General features: G+C 49.9%; 1 protein-coding gene across 1 annotated transcript; it reads right to left on the bottom strand.

Annotated features, from left to right (window-relative positions):
- Nucleotides 1-330: 330 nt before the first annotated feature.
- Nucleotides 331-27,734, bottom strand: POLA2 (DNA polymerase alpha 2, accessory subunit). Its single transcript, XM_006056486.4, has 18 exons — nucleotides 27,264-27,734; nucleotides 23,861-23,985; nucleotides 23,269-23,366; nucleotides 22,836-22,893; nucleotides 19,380-19,486; nucleotides 16,469-16,662; nucleotides 15,746-15,834; nucleotides 14,149-14,304; nucleotides 13,575-13,637; nucleotides 12,574-12,616; nucleotides 9,024-9,148; nucleotides 8,198-8,236; nucleotides 7,105-7,178; nucleotides 3,513-3,621; nucleotides 3,155-3,261; nucleotides 2,271-2,330; nucleotides 1,505-1,631; nucleotides 331-791 (listed from the first exon to the last, which is right to left on the bottom strand). The coding sequence occupies exons 1-18, from the start codon at nucleotides 27,340-27,342 to the stop codon at nucleotides 642-644; spliced, it is 1,803 nt and encodes a 600-aa protein (XP_006056548.2). The 5' UTR covers nucleotides 27,343-27,734; the 3' UTR covers nucleotides 331-641.

Below are 27,734 nucleotides of genomic sequence, written 5' to 3'. Positions count from 1 at the left end.
AGACCCAGGCAGCGGTGCAACTCGGCCGAGCCGGTGCAAGGGGATCTGGCTCTGCAGCAGCTCTGGGAGGCCCCGCTCCAGATGCAGGGGTCGGGCCGGGACCACGTTGGGCCTGAGAGGACTGTGCCTGGCGGGCCCGGCATGCAGCCAGCTGCACGCTCCTCGGCCGAGCCCAGAGCCTCCTCAGCACAGAGGCCACGGGGGCCTCAGAGGGTCAGAGCTGGGGCTGGGCGGAAACTCTGCATGACAGACGCTCTGCTTCTCTGGACAGAGGTCGAGGAGGCAACATTCTTTGTTCACTACCAGGAAAAAGAAGGAGCGGAAGACAGATTCAACGCAGAAGTTACAGAATTTATTCTATTTCTCCAAAAGCTGTTTCCCTGTCTGACTCACATATGGAATCGTGAAGCCTTGGCCTTCCTGAGCATGCTGCGCCCACGGCCAGTTCTCTCTGGACTCCGAGTGTCCAGGAAGAAACAACAGTTTTCTTCCAGAGAAGCTGGACTCAGGGATGGGGACCAGCTGCCCGAGGCCTTCCCGGAGGGCCCCTGCCCCTTCCACGGGTGGGAGCCTGTCAGAGGGCTACTCCCAGTCCCGACGTCTGTGAGACCCGCGTGACGGGGCTGACGAAGGACGGTGGCTCAGATCCTGACCACCTGGGCGGCAGCACACGGACTCTGTCGCCCCTGGCCGCCTGCGGTCTGCCTCCTGAGGTAGAGTCGGCCGAAGGTGCCCCCCACCTGGCCTTTGGTGAGGCGCCCCGGGTTCACACAGACGCAGCCGAGGATGTCCTGGAGGGGAGGAAAGAGTGACTGTGGGTCTGGAAAGGCTGAAACCATGGGCACAGATGTGAAGAAGCTGGACTCATCTAAGGGTTCAGCCCCAGAGGATGTTGTAGAAACTGGAAACGAAGGCAAACGAAAACCATCTTCCGTCCAATATGTTAATTTATTACTAGAAAACTCTGAGTCCCTCTTGTGTCTCCAAAACAAAATAAAGAAGGTGACTCAGCCAATTCCCAGACGTGGAGACAAACTCGCTCTATTGGTTTCACAGCATGAAAGGTTTACCTCCGGAGGTTGGACTGGCTCTGGTTTGGCAAGAGGAGGTTGATGGGGTAGATTCCCCCACGAGAGCATGAACCTGAACGTGCCCAAGAGCTGCTGGGAGCTCATCTCAGAATTCGGGGAGGGGACAGGCAAGCCCAGGTCACCTGAGGTGGCCGTGGGTGAGAACCGTGGTTCGAGGGCCTTCCTAGCTGCCTCCGGGGCTTCCAGGCTGGGCTGCCTGAGCGCCATGCCGTGGGTGGGGTGGGGTGGTGGCGGTGGGCAGCAAGGGCGCATCACTTAAGCATTATACTAACAGATTTGTTTTCTACTCCTACCCCTCCCCCAAAGGAACGAGGCCACTGTCCCCACCAGCAGACCCGAGAGGAGTTAAGTGCCAGGGCTCCAGAAAGGAACTGGTTCTGGCATTGCTGGGAAATGGCTGAGTTCAAACCCACCTTCACGAAGTATCTCAGCTCTGATGGGGCTATGAAGACGTCGGGGGTGACGGGCAGCTGAGCGTAGAGGTAGAAGTTCTCGTAGTCGATGGCCATGTCCTCCTGGGGTGGGTAGAGCGGGTAGTAGCTGCAGAGAGGAGAGACAGTCAGCAGCAGCGGACTTGGGAGCCGTCCCCAGACGGACTCCTTCTCTGCCACTGGTTTCCACGCTGTCACACCCTGCCTCTCCCTCCCCTCTGTATCTGGGGGACAGAACAGGCCCGTCATGCCAGGAGGGAGCTCCCTGGTGGGGCCTGGGGAAGGCTGTTGTTCAGTTGCTAAGTCGTGTCTGACTCTTTGTGACTCCCGGGACTGCACAGGCCAGGCTTCCCTGTCCTCCACCATCTCCAGGAATTTGCTCAAACTCATGTCAACTGAGTCGGTGATGCCATCCAACCCTCTTATTCCCTGTTGCCCCTTTTCCTTCTTCCCTCAATCTCTCCCAGCATCAGGGTCTTTTCCAATGTGTTGGCTCTTTGCATCACGTGGCCTGGCCAAAGAACTGGAGCTTCAGCTTCAACATTAGTCCTTCCAATGAATATTCAGGGTTGATTTCCTCTAGGATTGACTGGTTTGATCTCCTTGCTGTCCATGGGGTTGCAAAGAGTTGGACACGACTGAGCAACTTTCACATCCACTGGGGAAGGTTCTTGAAGTCAAATCTGTCCGAGCTCTGTGACTCCAAAGCACTCCGGGCACGGGCAGGTGCCCCACAGGGCGGGCTCACCTCCGCTGGGTCAGGATGTGTCTAAGAATTCGGCTGAACCGGTCTGAAGTTCCAGAAGAACTGCAGAAGGAAGAAAAGCAAGAAACGGAATGTGGAAACTTGTTTCTCAGCACCTGTTTCTCTTTGGGGAGGATTTCTTAAACTAGAGAGAAGCGATGTGGCCAAGGTGTGTGACAGGAAGTCGCCTCTGGGGAAGTTTAAAGACGTGTCTGTAAACAGCTCGGTCTGTTGAGCAGGACACTGGGTTGAGAAGGGGAAGAGCGGGAACTCCTTGTGATCAGGGCCCAGGCAGGCCGTCATCAGCCCCACACTGTGTGAGAGCACGTGGGGTCCACCCCTCGAGGGGCCAGCTGTAGCTGGGTGACCCTTGCACCTCCAAGCAGAGCCAACCTGCACACATCCATCTCGCCTAACACACGAATGGCTCCACGCTCCTTCCTATCACAGGTAATGGAAGAACTGAACCGCTGAGCCTCGGTTCAATAGACCCGGTAGCGTCTGATCCCCTGCAGAGTAATACCTTGTTCTGGGAGGGGGAATACCCTCCAGGGTAAATACAGTCACCCCACGCGCACGGACAGCTTGTTTAGGTCACACATGTGGCAAAGGAAGCAAAGTAGATGTCTATGACTAGAAATTAAGGGCAAAGATAGGATGGAAGGGGCCCTGCAGGGCCTCAAACACTGTAGACAAGTGGTAATAGACACATGTGTGTCCCGCCGCCCCCTTTGGATGCAGAGAAACTCAGTGGCCAAAGGGTTTGGCAGAAAGTGCTGCTCTAGGGACTGCCCGTTTGAGACTCTGCCCAGCAGGCCTTTGGCCAAGGACAGGACCAGGGTCCAGAGGGCCAGAAACTGCCCATGGAACTGGAACCCCCTTCTCACCTACTAATCTCCTCGGCCCCCATGTGGAACAGCAGGTCGGTGGATGTCAAACCAAAGATCACTCCGTTTATGGAGAGGGTGCAGGGCTCGGACACAAGCTTCACTCGCTGGAACGAGAAGGGCGGGGCAGGTGTTAGCGCGCTGCAGTTAGAAACTTCTCCTCTGGGAAAGTGGGGGGTCCAGAGGGCTGGGGAGACCACGGAAAGTCCAACACACAGTACGTAACACATGTGCTTGTGATAAAGAGAAGCTGAGAATCAGGCCCCATCTCCCCACCCTCCACTTCCAGATGGAGCTGGGTGGTCGCCGCCGGCATGTTGCACTCGGCTGCCTGCTGTTACGGAGGGGATGCGTGTACCTTTTTGTCCTCTCGAAGCAGGTCGGAGCAGCTGAAGGGAGGCTGTGGGTACACGGGCTCGTGGTGTACGTCTCTCAGCGACGGGACGACGATGAGGTGGGAGCCGGAGCTGGTTTGCAAAAAAAAAACACGTCAGAAGAAGGAAGATGAACACAGCTCATAGCCGGGTGAAAGATTCCAAGTGTCAGGTCCTCAGACAAGAGCCTGCTTCCGAGGGGGATGCTCAGAGCTCTTCCACGAGGAGGGGCTGCTGTTTCCCCACGGGGTACTGGGTGTGAGAGATGGGCTGATCTATCACACGACCACCTTGACGGGCTCAGGACATGCTTTCTCGCAGCTCCGTGTCATGTTCTACTGAGAGAGGAAGAGGACGACCGGTAGAAAAAGGGAAGACGAGACAGAGAGCTAGAAAATCAGGAAGGACAAGGATGTGACCGGAAATCCTCAGAGCCCAGATGGCACAGTGGTAAAGAATCTGCCTGCGATGTAGGAGACCCGGGTTCAATTCCTGGGTTGGGAAGATCCCCTGGAGAAGGCAACCCACTCCAGTATTCTTGTCTGGAGAATTCCATGGACAGAGGAGCCTAGGGGGCTGAAGTCCACGGGTTTGGAGAGTCGGACATGGCTGAGAGACCGATACATCTTCACTTTCCTCAGACCAAGAGCTGAAGCCAAAGTTCTGACTCTTCACACTGGGTGAACAGATGTGGCTTTTAGGTGTCCCGTTGCCTCCCTGACTGGGGGCTCTTCCCTCGGGAGGGACCAGGCAGGCAGACTGGATCCAGGAGGGGGAGAAATGGTGCATTCTCCCAGAGCCCACGCCCCCTCCCTGCCCCTCCACCTCACACAGGGAATCAGGGCTGGTTTTTATTCCTCAGCTGACTATCTGAGGAACATGACAAACATGAAAGAGATATCTACCAGCAACAGTAGAAGCAGAGATGACAGACTTTCCTCTGGTGGAGGGTTATAACACAGAAGTGAAGAAAAACCCCGAAACTCTAGAGGCCGACGCTTTATCCTCTCCAGCCACACAAGAGAAGAAAAGGGAAAAAACCCATCTCCTTGATTCCCTCGCTGTCCTTGGCAGAGGGGCCTATGGTGGAAGGTGTTATTTTGGAGGCATGTCTAACAACTGCTGGGCTTCTCTGGTGACTCGGTGGTAAAGAATCCACTTGCCAAGCAGGAGATTCGGGTTCAATCCCTGTGCATGCTCAGTTGCTCAGTCGTGTCCGATTCTTTGTGACCCCATGGACTGTAGCCTGCCAGTTTCCTCTGTCTATGGGATTTCCCAGGCAAGAATACTAGAGTGGGTTGCTATTTCCTTTCCCAGGGGATCTTCCCTACCAGGGATTGAACCTGTTTCTCTTTCGTCTCCAGTATTCGTGCCGGGGGAATCCCATGGACAGAGGAGCCCGGCAGGCTACAGTCCATGGGACCACAAGAGTCGTTAACAACTTAGCCACTAATCAACAAACAACACCCACCACTAGCTTTCACTTCTAGTGCCCTCTCTTGCTTAAGATGAGATGGCTCCCCAAAGGTGGGTACAGGCAGGTACCCACCTGTGCAGGTATAGGGACACAGCTGCCTCTCACGTGGGATAAAGGTGCTGGTGATGTTCACACACGTGCCACTTGTTTATTGTATCTGCTCAAAGCATGAGCCGACACTTCTGCAGCGGAAAATCTGAACCTCGAGACCAAAGGTACTCTGCAAATTAGTTACTGTTCCTTTGCCACTGAAAAGTTCCCTGTGATTATCCAAGACTACCAATTTGGGTGCTGAAGCCTGGCAAATGAGCAGGGGGTGGCCTGGAGGGGACAGTGTGTGTTCCAGACCCCCGGGGCTCAGTCTGTGATGGACACAAAGAGCAGAGGTGCAGCCGGCCACTGTTAAGACGACATGGACTTGCTCTGTTTCCTCGCAGGAGCTGGCAGAGCAACAGTTAAGGAGGAAACGGGCCTCCTGCTCTGAGTTATACATGGGTTGTAGGGGGAGGGATCCGCGAGAAAATTCCAACTATGCTGAGCATTGCACAACTTCACACATCATGGTGGGCTGGGCCTCGCAGCCGCTCCCTCAAGCTCCGGGGCTCTGCTGGGCTCCCAGGAGGGAGGCGGTGCTTCCTCACGGGCTCTGGTTTTCACTGATAAATGGGCTCAGTGCTCTGCGCTGCTGACCTCTCAGAGTAAAAATAAATCCCCCCAAAGAGGGCCATTTTTATACTGTTTCGGGAGGGTGGGCAGCCCCTCTCCCCGAGGCGCACTCTGGCTGCAGATGAAAGTGCCTGGTGGTGCTGGGAGCTCACCCCCAGGGCGACAATGCCCGGTCTGTTCTTTGTGTGGCGCTGCTGCCAATACCACATGGGGTGAGGAACCAAAAACAACCCCATCTCAAAGGGAAAGCTCCCGGCTGGCGTGCCGGGCGGTGCCCGCCTACCCGGAGGGGACCCGAGGGCTGACAAAACAGGGACACCAGGCCTGCCCCTGGTTTTCAGGGACTTATCTCCTGAGGAGCCTCCAGGTCTGACAAACTCATTCAGGGTCCCAACAACCCTGGGGGTGCAGAGGGAAGACACCTGTCGTGTCACTTGGAGTGGGGGAGGGAGAAGGGAGTGGCAAGCCCAGCTGCAGGCTGTCACACCGCACGATCCGAGCCCCCCGACTCTGGGGTCCGTTGGGGTTCTCCCCCAGTCTGAGAGGCCTACCCTGCTGGGACGAGAAGGTAGAATGACAGCTAATCATCGCTGGGATCAGTTTTCACTGCCAAGGGCGGAAGACTATACATCTTGTTTCAAAAACCACCCTTGTTCCAGACGTATTTTACACTTAGCCTCAGGAATGTTTGTTTTCAATGAGCTCAGCTCCTGGCAGGCAGATCCCTGGAGGAGGAGATCCACCACCAAGGGCAGCTTCTCTCGAACCCGGGCACTGGAGGGGAGCGACAGGAAATGGGGGTGTCAGCTTCCAGAAAAACTTTCTACTTCTAGCTTAGGCTCTTCCTGGAATAGCGACTTTTCTCTCAAATTAGAACTGCCCAGCCCTCATCACCGCTATGACCTTTCCCAGTCCCATCCCTCCAGTCCGTGGCAAGGGTTCAAAATCCCCACCCTCATGCGTCCCCACCCACGTACGAGCTGTCGTGGGGTGCCGTGAAACCAGTGAGGCACTGACTAGGGAAAGGACTTGGGCTCACCCCCCAACTCTCACTCACAGGAGATGTTAGGCCCCCTGGGACTCTGTGCTGTAAGCCATCAAACACTCCCCGGCCCCACCCCGGGAAAATTCCCAGGGAACATGAATTTCTACAAAAGGGAGTGAGAAAAGGAAGGAAATGCAGAAAGAGCCAGGGAAGAGTGAAAGTCTGGGCAGCCTTGTCCTTTCCAGTGTGTTTATCTCTGTTTTTACAAAGATGCCTCTTCACTCAGGGCCGGCGCGCTTGAAGTGCAAGGGTTCTAGCTGATCTCTGCAGTTCAAAAGGATATAAGGATGGGAACTACCACGACTTTTGAACGGTTTCAGTTTCTTAACGGGGAGCCCTGGAGAAACTCAGGAAATGTAAGGTTCTGCCCAGTATTTTGAATGCTGACCTTCGTGTTCCTTCAATAACTGTTCGGAGACATTGCTTGAAAACATCTTCAAATGAGCTCGTCAGCAGACAGCTCTGCAAGAAAAGAAAGGAGATTTACAGGGTGAACGTTTGGTGTCTATTCACTTGTTGAGTGCTGGTTAGACGGCCCTGGGGGCAGATGCGGGGTGAGGAGCTGAAGGAGATGCAAAGATACGAGAGACAAAGGTCTCTGTCCTTTTGAGAACTGAGTCTAGTTGGGAGCAGGCAAGGAGGTTAGGGAAGAATCAGTCCTGAAAGTGAGCCGAGGGGAGGAGTAGGAAGAGAGCTTTGAAGCCTTTGCTGTGGCTGGTAAACCTTCTGAGAGGGCTTCCTGGCTGGCCCAGGGGTAAGGAATTCATCTGCCAATGCAGGAGATTCCTGGTCTGGGAAGATCCCACATGCCGAGGAGCAACTGAGCCTGTGCCGCAACTACTGAGCCTGTGCTTTTAGAGTCCAGGAACTGCAATGGCTGAGCCCACGTGCCGCGGTAACTAAAGCCTGCATGCCCTAGAGCCCGTGCTCCGCAACAAGAGAAGCCACTGCAACGAGACGCCTGCACGCCGATACGGAAGAGTAGCCCCTGCTTGCCCAGCTAGAGAAGAGCTCGCCTGCAGTGAAGACCCAGCAGTTGAAAATTAAAAAAACAAAACAAAGAAACCCCTCCAGAGGGGCCATTTGTGTTTTAAGTTCAAAGGACAGTGACACTCAGGGCCCAGAGCTGTGGCAGCCAGGAAAGGGCTTTCACAGGCACGGCTCCGGGGGACCACGGGCACCTCCCCCACCCTCCTGCCCCACAGCCACACGTGTACACGAAAGGGACCAGGACTCAGATATTTGGACCCTGTCCCCCACCTGCCCCAGCTTCCAGATGGCTCTGTATTCTGGTGAAATGAAGCCCTCACATTCAGTACCTTTATTAGACTTGTCCTGCAATAATGTTTTTCTGATCAGCCACAGGGATTCATTTAGGCTGTTACAGATGCAGGATAAACTCCAAGAGATGAAAGTAACAGTGAGGCCTTGACTGAATGCGAGTACCCAGTCTCTCCCTGACTCCAGTCCCAGCCACTTACCTCAACCTGTTCATGCTTAGCGTCCAGGAAAGGGCCAAACTGCAGAAACGAAGGTACCAAAAGAACACATCAGAATTGCACGTGCCTCTGAGTACCCTCACACACCCGATCCTAGCAGTTCTCTGCCCAGGGTCCATCCTCCCTCCAAGGCTGCCTGCACAGGCTGGGACAGGTGGCATGTGGGTGGGGGTGGGATGGTGCCCAGCCATATCACAGGCAGAAGGACACAGCCTCCTGGATGGACAGGCACACTGGGCCGTCACTAGCTGCTTTGCCTCCTATAATGCTGGGCTTTTGTTCCCCCTTCAATCCAGCAAGGGCAATCTACCTCCAAGAAGCAGTACTCTGAGCTTTCAAAAGAGATGAGTTCACAAATGGGAGTAATTAGACAAGAGGTGAAATACTGAAAAATCAGTGCAGGTGGCAAACACCTTGGGCTTTTTGAATACGACCATGCACACAAAGGGACGCCCTGGTGGGCCAGTGGCTAAGACTCTGCTCCTGATGCAGGGGGCCCGAGTTCTATCCCTGGTCAGGGAACTAGATTTCACACACCACAGCTAAAGATCTTGCATGCCACAATGAAGATCAGAGACTCCACACACCACAACTGAGACCCGGTGCAGCCAGATAAATAAACATTAAAACAAAGACCACACACACCTCGCCAAAGAGGGAGACCAAGAACTCAGAAATACTTTTAAGGAGGAGAGTTTGACACTCTTCCTAAAAATTTAGAACCTCATCAGACCTTTTTCTAAGATTACCCCCGCCCCACTCTCCCTTCGGTGCCTCCCTAGGTGAACTGTCTCCGGAGGGGCCCTACCAGGATGCAGACGTCCGGACGGTCGCGGTTGATGATGGTGATCAGGTCGAGCAGGGGGTCAAAGGTGATGCTGTCAGATGTGGTGTACGGCCCACAGGCCACCAGGACCATGAACTGCTCAGAATCTAAGTCGGAAAGGATTGTTAAGGTGTTGATGAGAAGATGCTGGGATGGTGGGAGAAAGGACAATGAGGGCAAGAAGCCTCGGGACTCAATCAAGAGTCCCACATGTGCAACTCTGGGAATTGAAAGGAATGAGACCTCACCCTGCCCTCAGAGCCCTCCATGAGCTGCACAGACAGGCAGGTGTGCAAGCAACCAGAACTCCGGAGACAATGGGAGGAAGGTGGGAGTCACGAGAGAATTGATCAAAGTGACGTTTGCTTACATGGTTTTCCTCTTACCTTTTTTTTTTTTTGGTGGTAAAATATATACAACACAAAACTCAACTTTTTTGGGGGCGGGGGGACGTGCTGCGTGGTTCTCAGGACCTTAGTTTCCTGACCAGGGATCGAACCTGTGCCCTCAGCAGTGAAAACGCGGAGTGTAACCACTGGACCACCAGGGAAATTCCTCCTGATCACAGCCATGTTTAAGTCAACATTTCAGTGGTATCGCTGCTGCTGCTAAGTCGCTTCAGTCATGTCCGACTCTGTGCGACCCAATGGACGGCAGCCCACCAGGCTCCCCGTGCCTGGGGTTCTCCAGGCGAGCACGCTGGAGCGGATTGGATTTATGGGTTCTCCAGGCGAGCGCACGGAGCGGATTAGATAAAAATCCATCATGCTGTGCGACTGCCACCGCCTTCCATCTCCACAGCTCTTTCTATCTCGTAACAATGCAACTCCGTGCCCGTTAAACACTAACTCCCTGCTCCCCCTCCCCCAGTTCCTGGCAACCACCTCTATGATTCTGATGGCTCTAGGAACTTCATCTAAGGGGAATCATATGGTATGACAAAGACAATCATTTGTCTTTTTGTGACTTTGCTTACACTTGAGAGTCGCGTTTTTCAGGAGCCAGGGCAAGGTGGGTCCCCAACAGCACTGAGGTTTGTAAGCTCAGTGGGAGGGACCATCAGTGTTGAGAGCAGGTGGAGAATTTGGTACATTGAGGAGTCCAGGAAGACAAGCTAGGGGGCAAGGCTTGGGACGGGAGACTCTCGTGTTATGCGGTGCAGGGCCTTGTTTCAGGGTTCCCTTTTCTTTAGAGCATCTGCTTTCCTTTTAGAGAATCAGCCCTGGCGTCCATAAGGTCCCCTCCCCTCCACCCTCTGCCCTATGGAGATGTAAGTTAGGTGCACCGTCCTCCTCAGCCAAAGAGCAGGCATGTACTGGCTTAAGCCATTCACTCTCTCCTCTGGATTCCAGAATCTCAAGGTGAACTATGCAAGGACAGAAAAAAGACTGGTGCTGACCCATCCAGCTGAGGTGCCTGGTCAATGCAGCCCAGGACTCCCTGCTACCTGGACACCTGGCGTTGCTGAGCCGTGATCCGGGCTGTAAGCCTGTTCTAGCCATTGTCTGGTCTGTGTGCTACCTGAATTTCTTAAAATTTTCTTAAGTTAGTCTGAACCAGGTTCTGTAGCTTACAACAAATCCAATGATCCTTGACTTCTTAACAGGCAGCTTTATTAGCTTCCTATGGTTTTGGTAACAAACTACCACAAACTTGGTGGCTTAAAACAATACACATTTGTTATCTTACAGTCCAAGAGGTCAGAGGTCCTAAAATCAAGGTGTGGGCAGGGCAGCGTTCCTTCTGGAGGCTCTGGGGAGAATCCTTTCCTGGCCCCTTCCAGCTTCCAGAGGCTGCCTGCATCCTTGGCCCACGACCCCTCCTCCATCTTCAAAGCCAGAACCTGACATGTCCATCTCTGTGACCCGACCTCTCCTGCCGTTCCTTAAAAGGACCCTTGTGATTACACTGAGCCCACCTAGACAATCCCCATCTCGAGAACCTTAACTTAGTCACACCTGCAAAGTCCCTTTTGCCATATAAAGTAATATGTTCAGGAATATATTCCAGGAATGAGGGCCACTGTTAGTCGAGTGTGGCAGTAACTGAACTGAGAGAGAGAATTCAAGGAGGAGAGTAATACTGGTGCTGTGAAGAGGGGAGGGGACAAAGCTACATTCAGTTCCGAGGAGCCCAGGAGACGCAGGCCAAGGGTAAACAGTGAGTGCCTGGGGGCCAGGTCCATGCTGTATTCTGCGTCTCCACACTCAGGTGTTGAGCCCAATACCTTGCTCACAAAATGTCTATTAACAACTTTTTCAGGGACTTCCAGCAGTTAAGATTCTGCACTCCCAGTGCAGGAGGTCCAGGTTGGATCCCTGGTCAGGGAACTAGAGTCGGCATGCCACAATGCAGACCCAATGCAGCCAAATAAATAAATAAAAATAAATGACTATTAACAAAACAAACCCGACTTGTTCAATTGCTTCCAAAGATTTCTCGGGCACAGCTCCGGCTCCGGGCAGTTCAGCCCTGTCTGTCCCCTTTGTTACCTGAACTTGATTCAACACTAGCACTCCAGCTTCCATAAACACTTACTTCCTGAGAGAATGTGCAATGTCATAAACTCCTAAATCTTGCTCCCAATTCCAGGCCGCCTCTAAGGATGACCTCACACAGCATTAACGTGGAGGGGGTGTTGACAATATAGCTAGCATCAGCTGTCTCCCTGCTAATCCTCAACAGCCTACTGCTCTGCTTACAAAAATGCTTGGAATTGTTTTGAAGCCAAGTTTACTGAAATGTTCATCTTTTCTCATCTAGGTTAGCTACCAAGTAACTCCAGGCTTCCTGAGAAATGTGTCTAATTTTAAAATATAGTTTTCTTTTTGGAATAACTTTAGAATTATAGAAATGTCCCAAACAGAGTCCAGAGTTCCTGTATGTACACCTTTCACCCAGCAACCGCTAATGCTAACATCTTACATAACTAGGGTACATTCATCAAAACGAAGGCATTAATACTGGTATGTTACTGTTAGCTCGTGACTTTATTTAAATGTCACTGGTTTTTCCACTATTGTCCCCTTTCCTTCTCCAGGGTATCACATGGCATTTAAAGGAATTCTTTTTTAAATTGGTGCTCTTTACCCTTTTCTTGTTTTTTTCCTTTTCTTCCCCCTTCCCTTTCATTTTTTGGTCGCACGGCATGCAAGATATTTCCCAACCAGGAAAGGAGCCTGTGCCCCTGCATTGGGAGCTTGGGGTCCTAACCACTGGATAGCCAGGGAATTCCACTGGTTTTTTTCTTTTTCAAAGCAACCTTCAAACACCTGTTAAACATTAGTCTTGAAATGACAGCTCTTGTGGAATTAGAGCATAGGAGGTAAAGCTGATCAGCCACACAGGCTCAGACCCCCGGCCTTTCACAAAGGGCCCGTGAAGCCATGAACCTGTGGTCGCCCTGGAGCTCCAGAGCGCTTCTCTCACAGCTCCTGAAGCTTTCCCAGGGCCAGAGGAACTGTGCTCCAGACCCTGGCCCATCCCTCTCCACCCACACTGTTGGCAAAATACCCTTGGAAGTCTAACTCACCTCCATCCTCTTCATCGGGCTGATGGAACGGGAGCGGCACACCCTTCAAACAGGAGAGAAAACTGTGGTGAGGTTTTGCCCCAGGCTCCGCCTCTGGTCAGGAACGGGGTGGGCACTGAATGGGGGCTTGTTTGTGGGTGTCTTGCTCCTTGGAGCTAAAAGCCCACAGAGCTGATGAAAGTGGAAGTTGCTCAGTCATGTCTGACTCTTTGAGACCCCATGGACTACGAAATCCATGGAATTCTCCAGGCCTGAATACTGGAGTGGGTAGCTGTTCCCTTCTCTAGGGGATCTTCCCAACCCAGGGATCGAACCCAGGTCTCCAGCACTGCAGATGGATTCTTTACCAGCTGAGCCACCAGGCAAGTCCAAGAATACTGGAGTGGGTAGCCTATCTCTTCTCCAGCGGATCTTCCTGACCTAGGAATTGAACCGGGGTCTCCTGCATTGCAAGTGGACTCTTTACCAGCTGAGCTACCAGGGAAGACCACAGAGTTAATGCCCCTTCCCTTTGCCTTTACTGCTCAGAGTGGCCAAGACACCTGGTAGCATGAGGTCACGGCTAAACTCAAAAAACACCCAGGAAAGAGCAGGAGCAAAACGGGCGACTGCAGGATCAGTGTCCTGCCTGGGAGGACAGGTGCTGCTACTTCTTCCACGTCCCCTGGAAGCCGGCAGAGGATTACTGCAGGGCAGGGGCTGCTAAGCTACGGGTGAATCTGGCTACCGCCTGTTGCTATAAGTAAACTTTCACTGGCACACAGCCACGCTCTTTGGATAATAGGTTGTTTGTGCCTGCTTTTGTGCTACGATGGCAGAGTCGACATTGCATGAAGACCAGGTCTGTGGAGTCTGAAATATATATCGTCTGGCCCTTTAGGGGAGCAGTTTGCTAAGCCCTGACCTAGAGGCAGGTCATACTCTACAGAGAATTGAGAAGCGAATCAACAGGCCTTTACAGAGGATGGGCTCCAGGATGGAGAGAAGCCCACACACTGTACCTCGTAGAGTCTGGTGGCAACAAGTTTTCTACCCGTGGTGTTGATTCCTTCCATGACCACCACCTGAAAGGCAGGCAGCAGATAGACTTGGTCAACAGGAGGTCTGGAAGAAGTTATTGTGATAGAGTTACAAGTACTGTCCAGCTACTCTCATTCCGTAATTGTAAGCTTGGGGGTGTTTTTCTAGAAAACAAATGAAGGGGGTTATATTAGTGTAATAATAATTATGCTTTACATGGTGATCTCATTTTTACAACATTCCTATAAGGTGAGAATTATCATTTCCATTTCACAGATCAGGACACTCTGGGTTTGGGAGGTTAAGTAACATCACCACAGTCATCCGCCCTGCGGGGTGGAGCTGGGGTTGAAACCTGGCAGCAGATCCCAGAGCCAAGGTCGGAGCACACAGGGGATCGGAACCCCCACGCTGGCGTCCGCTCTGGTGCCTGAGCTCCAGTCACACCTCTTGGCATCAGAGGTTAAAAGTGCGGGGCACCTGGCCACAGTCCACCACACACACCAGGAGCAAAGAGCATAGCCGCACCCAGAGGGGAGATGCCTCTGATCTCACCTGTCCAGGAAATAGAGAATATTCTTTGAGCTCAGATAGATCCACTGGAATCTGAGCACCTGAGGAATGTTCCAGATCTCCCTCCAGAATCACCGACTTGTGGTTCAGCTTCCCGTTGCTGTCACAGCCGATCTGGCCCAGCAGGGTGACGGGCTCCTACCGAGATACACAGGAGAACAACAGTCTTTGGGACACAGGAGCTTACAATCTGGTCTGCCCGGTGGAGAGCAAAACAGCGCTCCAACAACAGCACTCATGTTTTTGGTGGCGCATCACTTTGAGCCCGAGGCGACCACAAGTATCATCACTGGCTCCCAGGGGTGAAAGGACCCTTAAAGGGCACCTGGCCTGTCCACCATCTAATGCCTCAGCCCCTCTAAGTGGCTGTCTGAGCCACAGCATCTCCAGTGAAGGGGAACTTGCGCCTGAGCCCACCGTCCCCCCTGGCAGCCCACTCACCACATCTCTCTCTCTCTTTTTTTAAGTTCTACCAGCTTCTCGCTACCAACCCATCCATCTCCCTCCACCTTCCTCATGCATGTGTGCTCAGTCATGTAACACCCCATGGACTGCGGCCTGCCAGGCTCCTCAGTCCATGGACTTTTCCAGGCAAGAATACTGGAGTGGGTGCCATTTCCTTCTTCACCCATTTCCTGAATAGTGGTTAATCACAGCTCTGGTTGACTGGGCTCACTAAACACCAGGCACTGTTCCAAAGGCTCATGTGCATCAACTCACTTAACTCGCACAATAACTGTGATGTGGATATTATTATTGCATCCATATTAGACATGAGAAAAACCAGCAGCTGAAAGGTTAGATAATTTAATCAACGTCAAACAGTGGGCAAAGTGTGGGTTTGAAGCCCAGATGTTTGGCTCCAGGGCCATATCCTTTAACCACACACCATACCCGCCTTGTAACAGGAAGTTCTTCATTAAACTGAGCTGAAATTCCTCTCTCGGTGGCTTCCTCTATCCTGTTCTCACTCCCGGGAGCAAACCGAGGAAGTCTAATCTTTCCCCAAGAGATTGTACAACCCAGCCTCCCCTCCACTACTTCCTCCCAACTCCCCCGAATCTTCCTTATATGACACGGTTTTGCATATCTTCCCCAGCTGGCCATTCTCCTCTGAATGCAAATATGTGACAGAGGTGCCGTAAAGAAACTCTGAGAACACATCTCCCCTTAGAGTACATGCTAGAGAGAAAGCACTGTACACGTGCCAGATTAAACTATGACGTGGACACTATTCACAGCACCTGATCCCTGATGACAGAGACCAAAGAAGGGGAGAGACCATGAGTCACCGTTTCTGGAAATCCTCACTTTGCTGCTGTTCTCATATCCTGACACTTGAATGCTTAAGGCCCTCAATCTTGTTTACACGCAAGACTCTAACCCAAGTGCAAAGAAAATGACTTAATCTGGTCACAAAACCAGACAGCACTTATAACCCATTTTACCAAGTTCATCCAAGGTAGATGTTCTAACTAGAAGGTACATAGTTAGTGAAAAGGAAGCCGGAGGTTGACTTTTCATCATTGATTTAAAAAAAACAACATCAATCAGGAAAGACTATTAGAACAACTCTTACCTGTGCTGGGACTAGAATGGGAGCAAAAGCCTCAATTTTGTAATGTTCCTTGAGTTCACTGCCAAGTTCTTCTATCTTACAGGTCAGAACTGAAATCCCAGAGGGAAAAAGCGTGTTTAAGACATTTTACTTGCCAAGCAGAGAAAACACAGCACCTTGTAAAACATTACAGTCAGTCATTTTACAGAAGCGGGCAGGGGCTGAGGACACCAGCCAGTCTGTAAGCTTCTCAAGCCCGAGCCAATTGCCCGATATGCTGAACCCGGCCTTCCATTCGGCCATGGCAGGGGGAGGGAGGGGTCACGGATGAGGTCACAGTCCCAAAGTCGGCCTGGATCCCTCCCCAGCCTGCCTCTTACTCAGGTGGTCAGGGGGCTTTCAGGGAAGCCAAGAACAATCCTAAGAGCCTTCCAGTCTTTCCAAGGAAGAAGCTATAAATGTCTCCGCTTCCTTTAACACTGTAATTGGCTTCCTCTACACAGTTCAAGTGGTTGTTACTGGGAAACGGTTATGTGCTTTTTCTTAGCAAAGTGCTTGTGATTTGGGAGAATTATTGAGAGTGGTCATCTCATATCCGTTTCCTAATAGGGGCGCCCAGAGGACATCTATCAATCAAAGGCAACCTTGAACTTGTTCTACCAGCCTAGCTGACGCTTTGTTGCTGATTCAAGCCCCTCCAGGTGGTTTTATACCCTCCAGAATGTCAAAGGGAAAAACAAATACCTTCTCGAATGTCTGGGAGCTTCTGAAACATGTATTTGTAGTTCCCGGTGAGCGGCTCTGGATGTCCCAAGACCTTCAGGCTGAGGGGACTAGCTCCTCCTCTCCCGGACCAAGACACCCCCTGTGCCGAGCCAAAGGAGGTAACCACTTCTCCCCGGTTACTTCTCGAGCTGTATTTCTGAGGGGGAGTAGCGCTGATTGGAAGCAAAAGACATCAACGTTACCGCGTTCGTATCTAAAAGGAGAGAGGAGTCTAAGATGAGGTTACCTCTTGGAAATTTGGGATTGGAGGCATGCCAGCCTGGCCTCACATTTTATAAATCTAATCAGCTTAATGGGGTTGGACATTCTGGACCTTTAAGGAATTTTAGGAATGAGGGGGGTTGAGGAATACCAAACGTGTTTAGAAAAGCTTAGACACAGAGACACAGTTTAAAAGGTCTTCTCCTAGCTTAAAACTAACAAAGTAAAACAAAACCCAAACTCTGAATTGATTAAAGAGCCAGTTTCGAGTACCATTTTCTTTCTTATGCATTTTTAGCATTTGTTAGAATATCATCAGAGCCTGAACTGTGGATAAGCCAAAAGTTGCTCTGTGTACACATAACACCTCATGATACAGTTCAAGGTAGAAACAGTAACAAAATGAAGTTAAATGAAAGGGAATCAGCTTTCCCCAGTGTCTCTGGAGGTGGACAGGTAATGAATTCTGTCAGCTAGTGAACAAACACTCCCATTCTCCAAGTCTCAATCGGCAAGTTCTCGTATTTCTCCTCACTCGCTGATAAAGTCCACCTCCGGGGACACACGAGTGTTGCTGATCTGCTTAGAGGACAGCGAGGTCTTCTAAGCCTTTGGTTGTGAACACAGTGCACCGAGAGGCCTGCTTACAACAGGCTTCATTTGATGTTCTGAAACCCTGCGGGAGCCAGTTCTACATGGGCACTGTTCCAGTGGGTGCTGCCAGTTCCTCCTTTCCAGAGAGGCTGCAGCAAACGAGCTTGACTAATGACCTCTGTCTCCAGTGCTGCCTCCACCTGAATAATTTAGAAGTTACTTTCATAAACTACGAAGCCAGTTTCTGATGTCAGCTTTACTAGCGTGCATTACAGAATGACTAGGCAGGGCATCTCGACTGCGCCAAGCTCCTCCCTGCGAAGCTCTGTGAGGCGCACATTACAGCCGGCCCTTTAACCCAGGGAGATGCTCACATGGGGTCTGCTGCAAACAGATCTACAAGTTTCAAAGTCTTGCTTGTTGAGAGAATAGAACTGCTGCCATGGTGCTGGCACCTACGAGAACCACTCTGTAACCAGCCATCTCTGTGCATCCAAAGATGCCCTTCTAAGTCTAGAAAGTTCTATTCGGAAGCCAGGGTGAAAACTCCTGAAAGCAGGAGTGGGCTACACTAAAGTCAAATCCGCCCTCGGGATCCAACTACCTTTCAGGGGACTTCCCCGGTGGTCCAGGGCCTAAGACTCTGTGCTTCCAATGCAGGGGGCCCGGGGTTCAACCTCTGGTCAGGGAACAAGATCCTGTAGGCTGCAACCAAGAGTCTACATGCCACAACTAAAGATTCCACGTGCCGCAACTAAGACTGCTGCTGCTGCTGCTAAGTCGCTTCAGTCGTGTCCGACTCTGTGCTACCCCATAGACTGCAGCCCACCAGGCTCCGCCGTCCCTGGGATTCTCCAGGCAAGAATACTGGAGTGGGTTGCCATTTCCTTCTCCAATGCATGAAAGTGAAAAGTGAAAGTGAAGTCGCTCAGTCGTGCCCGACTCTTAGCGACCCCACGGACTGCAGCCTACCAGGCTCCTCCATCCATGCGGTTTTCCAGGCAGGAGTACTGGAGTGGGTTGCCGTTGCCTTCTCAGACAACTAAGACTAGGCAGAGCCAAATAAATAAATAAATAAATTGAAGAAAAAAAGAAGAATCTGATCCGCTCTGATCTTGAACAATGCTAGCGCTCCCTTTCTTTCTTTTGTGTGTTTTGGCCCTGCCAAGTGGCTTGTGGGATCTTAGTTCCCTGACAGGGATCAAACCTGGGACTGTGTCAGTGAAAGTGCCGAGTTCTAACCACTGGACTCCCAGGGAGGTCCCTATCACCTCCTTTCTGATGTGACAGAAAGTCTTAGGTTGGCAAGTCTTCAGCTCTGCTTGGTCTAGAAGTGACTCCCGGCAGCCAGTGTCGCCCTAACTGGTTCACATCACTGTTCCTTTGCCCCATCCCGATGCGGCAGCACCTAAAGCCCTTTCTTCTCCTCAGCAGAGCTCCCACTATGGAATTCTCTCATGGAACACGTGTCATTTATGGATTTCCAAAAGTCACACGTGATCCCTGTGGATTTATGTGCATAAGTGGCAGCAGGGATAAAATACCAATGAAGTTGGGGTAGGTTCAGGGACAAGAAAACTCTCAGCAACTAGTTGTAACCTGAGTGAGGAACAAAGAACAGGTTATGCAACATTATGAACAAAGATATGTGCTTTTCTTTTTAAAAAATAAATACCTAAAAAAAAGAAAGAAAGAAACCCAACAACACATGAACTAACAGAAGCAGGTGGAAACCTATTAGCCTCCTCCTGGCAAGAGACTTGCAGGCTCCCCAACTTCTGAATAGACAGTTTGTTTTTGGTAGGAGATATCAGTTTCTGAGCTAGGAAATGAGCCCTAGAAAAGAGGGTGGAAAGTGAGTTTCCTTAACTACAGCTACGAAGCAGTAACTTTCCACACAGGATGAGGGTAGGGAGGGGAGGGAGCAGTCGATCGTCCAGCCAGTCGACTGCAGAGGGAAACGTCCACCCCTCTTCCTTAAGTCAGGCTGTAGTGTCTGGTTACCTCCACCAGGTAACCAGAGAGAGGGGAGGGCAGGCCTGTTGCCTGACAGCTGAATTATCAGAATGCATACCTTGGAGAGAAACTCGATGGTGAGAGGAGCTGATGGGGGCTCCGAGCAGACACACTCCTCTTTGTGAGGGGGGTTTCTGGGGTGGTGATAGTTCGCTTCTGAGAACCCTAGAAGCAAAACAGGAGAAGGGCCCAGTCACTCTAGACCCGGTTGCTAAGTGAAGTGCGCATATCCTTAGGAAGAAAGGGAGGACGTGCCGGATGAAGGGCACAGACCGCACAGGCCTGGGTTTCTTCTGAAGGCCCCATCTTTCAAGCAGAATCTCAGACTTCAGCAACTGTAATTCAGTCCTCGGCAGTACGCTGTCTCCATTTGGGAGGCAACTATGAAACAAATGCCAACAACATCCCCCACAGGACTGCCAAGCAGGCGATTTGTCCTGTCAAATCGCTCGCGGGCTCACGTGTGCTCACTTTCCTTCCCCACCTCTCTGCTTCACCGCAGCTGGGAGTCTGGCTACACACACAGTTTTAACCTGCACGGACACATTTTTCTGTCAAGGGATGGGACCATGTTACTATTTATTCTGGCAAAGTCTACCACACATTTTCAGAATTAAAGAAGGGAGTGACTCCAGGCAGATAACACGGGTGAGCTCATACTTGGAGAGTATTTAGCACACGCCTCACTGATGGTCAGTTTTGTTTTCTGGGTGGTTTTGCTCATCAAGAAGAATCCAAAGAGATGCCTGGAGTGGAGGGTGAAACTGGCAAATCCCGAGATCCCTTGCTTCCCAGAGTCTGGGACAATGGACTGTGGCTGAGCAAAGACAAAATCCTCCGCTGGAGGGAAACCAGGCAGCCGGCTAGTTGGCTGGCGTTCCCCTGCCCTTGGGCTCCTCCTGGCTGCGGGTTTAGGTTATGCCACCAAAGCTGCCTTACAGGGGTGACTACAGACAGGCAAGGAGAGAGAAAGCAGGATTCGAAACCACCCTTAAGTGGCTGGAATGGAAACTAGATTTTAAAAGGACCCTTCTTTATGTACCACACTTATACAATAGCCATTTAAAAATACTCCTTTCTAGTATTTCAATATTTTTCCAATTGAAAACATTCTAATAGTTATAATCTTAGTTTGAATATGATCCTTCATTGAAGTATTATATATACTGAGTTTTTTGCCCTATATTAATTCTGAGCATTTCTCCCACATTGTCAGTCTTCACCCTTTCTGGTAGCTGTGTGGATGGACTTGATATATAATAGTCTACGTAACTACTTCTCTATTGTTGGGTGTATCTGTTTCTGGAGACAACAAATACTGAGGTGCTATCATACACGTAGCTTTTCCTGGAATTTGGATGATTTCTTATGAGAGATTCTTACTAGGAGCGATTACTGGGCCAAACGATGGCAAAGATTTTATGGTTTCAATAGGCTTTTCTCAAACTATTTTTCCCGAAGACCCTTCTAATATATAGGGGGCTACAGAGCTCCAGGTCCATCTCCCAGGATGAAGCAAGAGGACAGGACTCTGGGAAAGAGCAGAGCCTTGGGGCTCAGCCCTCAGCCACGTAGTGAAACCTGACTGTGTCAGCAAACCAGCTCGAGACGTCCCTGGGGTGTGCTCACTCGAAGCAAGCTCAGGAGACTCACTGCTAACACTACGGGCCGGGTTATCCACCCATAATGAGACACACAGAGGGACTGCAGTCTCATACCCTGGGGGAGCTCATCCTCACAGCACACAGGAACCCCAATTATAGCCAGATTATTCACTTATTAGAAGCATGATGCCAGCAGCACGGGAACTTCAAATCCCCAGGCTGACACATCTTTCCCTGTCAGGCGGGACATGTGGAGAGCCGGACTACAACCGGAAGATTTATGGTGAGCACAGGGGCAAAAGAGTAGCTGGTGGGACTTCCCTGGGGGTCCAGTGGCTCAGACTCTGCACTCCCAATGGAGGGGAGCCTGGGTTCAGTCCCTGGTCGGGGAACTAGATCCTACATGCTGCAACTAAGACCTGGCACAGTCAAAGAAATAAATAAGTATTTTAAAATAAAAAAAAGAGTAGCTGTCATTGCACAAGTTAAATATTTAATGGTGACAAGCTAAGACCACTGACATACTTACCTCTGCAACATGGGCCCTCCTGCCCCTGGCACCAGTCTGGGTGGGAAAGGCCAGCCCTTGGCTCTGACCCTGTCATCGTGCTGCGCTGATCCCGAGTTCCCACGTACTGGGCACTGTTCAAGTCTTTTTCCTGTTTCTACCCCAGATCCAGTCTGCCTCTCCTCTGAGCTCCAGATGCATATTTCAAACTGTTCACTCATTTCAGCTCATCTCTTAGCTATGATTTCATGGCCAAACTTTGATCTGTGTTTGAGCCTCCTGAGTACTTCTGTAGCAGGAATGGGGTGTCCTCAATATGGTATTTCAGCCATCAGAAAGGTGTATACTTCAACAGCAAATTAAGTAAACTTGCATCTGATTTATGTGTTAGTCTACTGAGAGCTGAGTTACCACGAGTCAGTCCTCCCAAATATGAACAACTCTGATGCTGTGAACATTTTAGCTTTCTTGTTCTCCACAGGCACATTTAAATGACTCACCTTTCCTTCCTTCTTTTTTTGGGTGGGGGGCCATGCAGCGTGGCTTGTGGGATCTTAGTTCCCAGATCAGAGACTGAACCCAGGGCCCTGGCAGTGAAAGCACCAGGTTCTTGCCAGGGAATTCCCTAATCATCTTCTTTCTTACAGTGTAATTTACTTTGATAGATTAAGGCTTGCTCCTTGTTTAAGGATTGCCACAAATTCATTTTCTATAAAGACTAACTATGATTACTGAATACATTGCTTTGGGTTTGGCACTTTACATGTTCATTTAGTTTTCAAGCCCTTCAAGATATTATTCAAGATAATATCACGGGGTATTATCTGCTGGCTCTTGGCTTCTTGAGGGCAGAGCACAACCTTGCCTGCTTCATTCACCAGTTCATCCAGTGTCTGGCACACAGTAGTTGCTCAGCAAGTGAATGAATGAACCCTGATTATGTAGGAAAGGAAATGGCAGCTCAGAGAGATAAAAGCAGCTCACTCAAGGTCACTTATGTTTTTGACTCAGGCTTTGAGGACCGTGCCCTTCCACTGCTCTACTCCACCTCTTACCATGGGGTCCAACACGTAAACTGGATAAGCAACCGTTATAGTGCCTCCACTTGATACAAAACTAGACACCCATTAAAAAAGAGCAATTATGGGGAAATTACACTGATCAAAATTTTATGATATGCTAACTGAAGACAGCAGGATAACTATGTGTCCACAAGGACTGCCATCATGAAAAATCATCTACGCACATGATCGGAAAGGAAGATGCATACGTGGAAATAGACTAGGAACTGTATGAGTGGCTAAGTTTCTCCTTCAGAACTTCAAGTGCTGTGCTGATATTTTTAGAATAAAGAAAAAAAATGCTACGTGTAGAAAGCAATTTCCAAACAGGGTACACGCACCTTAGAGGGTGTGGTGTAAGAGTTCAAGAGGGTCTCCTCTTCCTCCTCCACTTCAATTCTAAAAACACTGGTTAAGAGAAACAATAAACTTCCACCCAAAATCTAAGGCAAGGATCGATCAAATAAGAAATCTGAATACTAGGTATATTACTTTAAATTTGAGTTTGTTCTCATGTTTTTTGTGGTTTTCAAAAAATTATTTATTTATTAAAAAAAAATTTTTTTTTTTAGGCCATGTCATGTGGCACACCAGATTTTAGTTTCCTGACCAGAGATGGAATCCATGTCCCCTGCATTGGGAACTCGGAGTCTTAACCACTGGACCACCAGGGAAATCCCTTATTACTTGCTCTTAACTTACACATGCAACTATAGACAAATGATAAAATACAATATGTAGTTTGATACAAGGGCCTTGAGCAGAAAAGGATACAGCTCTTGTATGGAAACAATGTCTCTGGCTCCTGCGTGCCTGAGCCCTTTGTCCTTGGAGGCGCCATGTCGGGTTTTGGATACTCTTTTGCTCAGAAACTGAGGAATAAAAGATAATGAATATATTATTCCATAGTCAAGTAATAGAGGAAGTGTTTCCCATAGTCATGAGGTAATAATGGCCATTTTGAAATATAATCGAAAATATAAAATTCCTCAAAGGAAGAATGAAGATGTACATGATAGACTAAAGATTAAAAACTTAACCTGTCGCTGTTTCTCTCCAACACATAACAATTCTAATATTAACACCAATTACTTGCTGACAAACTACCACCTGCTGAGTGTAGTTTTAGGGGGACTTACAACCATTCTCAATTCACTCAATAACCATAAAATATACACATCATGGGGACCACTGACTGAAGAGGAAACTGAGGTTAGGAGTCATTACAGAGTTGGTCCAAGCTCACTCTGGGACTGGAATCCAGGTCTGATTCTAAGGTACACACTCTTCTCAATACAGTGCTCCACCTTCCGACAGAGCAGACACGGATATTTACATTATTAGTTTGCCTACAGTTTCTTCTTACCTCGTGCTCAAAAGAATTCAGGGTCTCTAAGGTAAAGCAGTCTTTACGTGTGCTGGTGCAGAAGGCTATAAGCTCGCTGGCCATTCCCTCTTCATTCTGTCCATACAGAATGCACAATTCTACCACTGCAGGGGGAAATTGGACACATAAGAACTTAGTTCATTTCTTGTGGCTTTCACCTTGAAAAGTGAAAATAATCTTTTATTTATTCAATAGTCATTTATTCAGCACCTACTAGGGACAGGCACTGTTCTAGGCACGAGGATATATGAATAGCAGTGAATAACAAAGAGACAAACCCTTGTTCTCACACAGCTCACTATGGAGGGGAGACATAAAACAACCAAATAAGTAAAAAATGTATGTTAGCTGGTTAAATGTGTTTTGTAGAAAAAATAAAGCCTGGAGAGGGATCAGGGGGCTGGCAATTTTAAACACAGTGATTAGGGAAGGCTTCATTGAGGGCATGACATCTGAGTAGACTTGGAAGAAGTAAAGGAGTGTGGCAGGCAGTGTTGAGGGGTAAGAGCTTTCAGGCAAGGATCCTGAGGGAGAAGCAAGAGCAGCAAGACCTCCACGGCTAGGATGCAAAGAGGAAGGAGGAGACAGAGACAAGCTGAAAGGGTAAAGGGGGTGCAGACCGTTGGCCCCTGTAATTATTCTGAGCAAGCTCAGAAATCACTGGATGGTTTGACTAGAACAGTAACACAACCTGACTTCCACTGAACAGGGTCACCCTGGCTGCTGTGTTAAGCAGATTGAAGGGGACAAGGGCTGAATCAGGGACCAATGAAGAGAACCATGGCAAAATCCATGGCGAGAGATGACAGTTGCTTGGGTCAAGGCAGTGTCAGTAGAGGAGGGGAGAAGTGGTTGGACTCTAGACTGGAAGCATCCCGAAGGTAGAGCCCCTGGGATCTGCTGACCGGATGTGGGGTGTGAAGAGAGAAAGTCATGAGGATGATGCTGTGGGTTTAGCCTGAGCATCTAGAAGGGGCCAGTTACTATGAACTAAGGTGGGGAGGCAGCAGGAGGAACTCTGAGGAGAGGGAGCAGGAGCTTAGCTTCAGACACTGAGGCTGAGATGCCAATCAGACTTCCAGCTGGAGACATGTGGGAGGCAGACTGGCCTGCAGATCAGGCAAAAGGTCTGGGCTGAGTTATAAATTTGGGGACCACTAGCAAACACATGGGAGAAGGCAATGGCACCCCACTCCAGTACTCTTGCCTGGAAAATCCCATGGATGGAGGAGCCTGGTAGGCTGCAGTCCATGAAGTCGAGAAGAGTTGGACACGACTGAGCGACTTCACTTTCACTTTTCACTTTCATGCACTGGAGAAGGAAATGGCAACCCACTCCAGTGTTCTTGCCTGGAGAATCCCAGGGACGGGGGAGCCTGGTGGGCTGCCGTCTATGGGGTCGCACAGAGTTGGACACGACTGAAGCGACTTAGCAGCAGCAGCAGCAGCAAACACATGAGATCAGGTGAGATCATCAAGGAGCTGGGGCTTAGGCTGCAGAGGAATGTGCAAAGGCTAAGAGGTGGTGGCATGCACATTAGAACACCCAGGAGGAGTGTCCAAGGAGCTAAGAGGAAAACGCATTTTAAAGAAGAGGACCGGATGAATGGCATCAAATGCTGCTGCTCATCCAAAGGCGGACTGAAAAATGCATCTGTGGCTTTGGCCAGGTGAAGGTCGTTGGTGACCTTGGGAGGAGCAGTTTTGGTGAACTGGTGGGGATGAAAAAGCTGACTGAAATGGGCTTAAACAGAAAAAACTGAAGAAGAGGCCATCATTCTGAGAAGATTTGTTGTAACTGGGAGAAGATAACGGGAGTGGGATGGGGCAACAATGGAGTACTTAAAGGTTGGGGTAAGAGTCACATTCCTAGGCTACAAGAAAAAATATCTTACGGAGAGAAAACAGAAAATAAGAAAGGGAAGAATTACTGAAGTGATGTCCTTAAGGAGGAGAGAAGGAATGGGATTCAAGACTCAAGTGGAGCGTGTGGCTTTTGCTGGAAATATGGAGAATTTATTCACTGTAATGGGAGGAGGCAAGGAATATAGCATAGACACAGGTCCTTCTATTTTTCTCAGGGAAACAGAAAGTAAGTTCATCAGCTGAGAGTAAGCGTGGGACAGAAGATTGTCAAAGGAGGAGCAGGTGACGAATGTCTCCCACAGGAGACTCAGAGTGAACAGATCAGGGAAATATGCTAAGATATGTCAGGCAATATTAAGGTCCAGGTGAGGTTAGCAATTATGAAGTACAAGTCTAGAATTCCCACATCACTGCCAATGTAGTCCGACATGAAATGGAACCAGTAGGCATCTTGGATTGAAGCCTTGACAAACTTAGTTCACACAACTAATTTCTCCTGTTTTGACTCTAGGCTCACCAGATAAACTTCTGACTATGATTGGTTTTCTCATTCAAGTCTCCTGTTGGGAAGAGAATGCCCTGGAGATAAAAATTTAGAGTATTCCAGTCTCTCATAAATTAACGTTTGCATTCTGGTTTTCTATATTAAAAAAGAAGTTCAATGTGCTGATGAAGGGTAAAGGCAGATGCATGATCATCCTGATTCTAAAACCGGTAACTCCACACCTCCTGAGAGTTTGCTTCCTGACACTGCCCTAGAGCCTCACCAATACAATGGACTACTGGACGTGGGCGCAGGAGATCTGGTTCACAAACCAGCTCAGGCAATTAACTCTCCTTATCTGTTTCTCCGAGGCTCAGCGGTAAAGAATATGCCTGCAGTGCAGCAGACATGGGTTCGATCCCTGGGTCGGGAAGCTCCCCTGGAAAAGTAAATGGCAACCCACTCCAGTATCTTGCCTGGAAAATCTCATGGTCACAGGAGCCTTGCAGGCTATAGTCCATGGGGTCATAAAACATTTCGACACACCTAGCCTCTAAACAACAATAGGTTTCTCCACCTGTAAACTTTGTCAGCAACAGCTGCTAAGCTCCTTAAAGTTCCTTGCAAAGCTAAAATTTAATTTTAGGAACCCAGGTCAGGGACTCTTATTTACACAGACCACCAACAGTTTTGATGAGAAGTGATGGATCAGCAGAAGTTAAGGTGTAGGCTGGAAAGGGAGGAGCCAGGAATAAAAAGCTACATTTCAAAATCCCAACATCTCTTGCTTTTCTGTTGGGCTTTAAACATTTTCCTAATTCTGTGCAACTGCGCTGACTGAAAACCATTCTTCACATTCTTATTTTTCAGTTGGGATCCAAGCAGTACCCTGTGAGCATTTCAAAGTTTCAAACTCAGTTTCACTCATCTCATAAACACCGACAAGCCCCATCTAGGGGAGGTGAACCTCGGAATACAGCAGGGAGGGGGGTGGACCTGGGCTGGGGTCCAGAGAGGGGGCAAGGAACTCACATTTCTCAATCACAGCCTCCTCGCATTCTAGGCCGAAGATCTGCAACTCCTCCACCAAGAGCTGGGCGGACACAGCCATGATGACCCAGGAGGGGGACAGGGGCCGGGCCCACCCTAGCTCCGACCTGACGCCAAGAAACCCACAAGCGTGGAGATCGATGAGCAGAACGAGGTCCCTCTGATCCTTTCACCCTCCGAGGGTCTGAGGCGGAGAGTGACCAAATGGCCCAAGACCTCAGGCGGTCAGAAGGGCCCAGTCGTCAGTCACGGAGAAACACTATTTCCTTCTTTTTTTGGAAGCCCTCAAACGCCTAGAGAAAGAAAACAGAAAGCTTGAGAAGTTCGCTCTCCTGGAACGTCCTGCTTCCTAAAAGCCACTGCAGAGCTTCTCAGAGATGGGAGCAAAACAGTGTAGCCCGGAAAAACCCGCCAAATGATTTGTACGGCGCACGCATGCGCGAGACCCAGGTT

Source organism: Bubalus bubalis, chromosome 5, assembly GCF_019923935.1.
Source record: "Bubalus bubalis isolate 160015118507 breed Murrah chromosome 5, NDDB_SH_1, whole genome shotgun sequence".
Lineage (NCBI taxonomy): Eukaryota > Metazoa > Chordata > Mammalia > Artiodactyla > Bovidae > Bubalus > Bubalus bubalis.
Note: the sequence above shows the minus strand (reverse complement) of the source record. Positions and strands in the feature narration are given on the sequence as shown.

Excerpts from the sequence above, each read along its gene's own strand:
- POLA2 (XM_006056486.4), bottom strand. The coding sequence starts at position 27,342 with ATGGCTGTGTCCGCCCAGCTCTTGGTGGAGGAGTTGCAGATCTTCGGC. Across the intron at positions 23,986-27,263 it reads GGAGGCTGTGATTGAGAAAT|TGGTAGAATTGTGCATTCTG; the intron begins GTGAGTTCCTTG and ends TTCCCCCTGCAG. Across the intron at positions 3,262-3,512 it reads TGCTTCGAGAGGACAAAAAG|CGAGTGAAGCTTGTGTCCGA; the intron begins GTACACGCATCC and ends TTCTCGTTCCAG.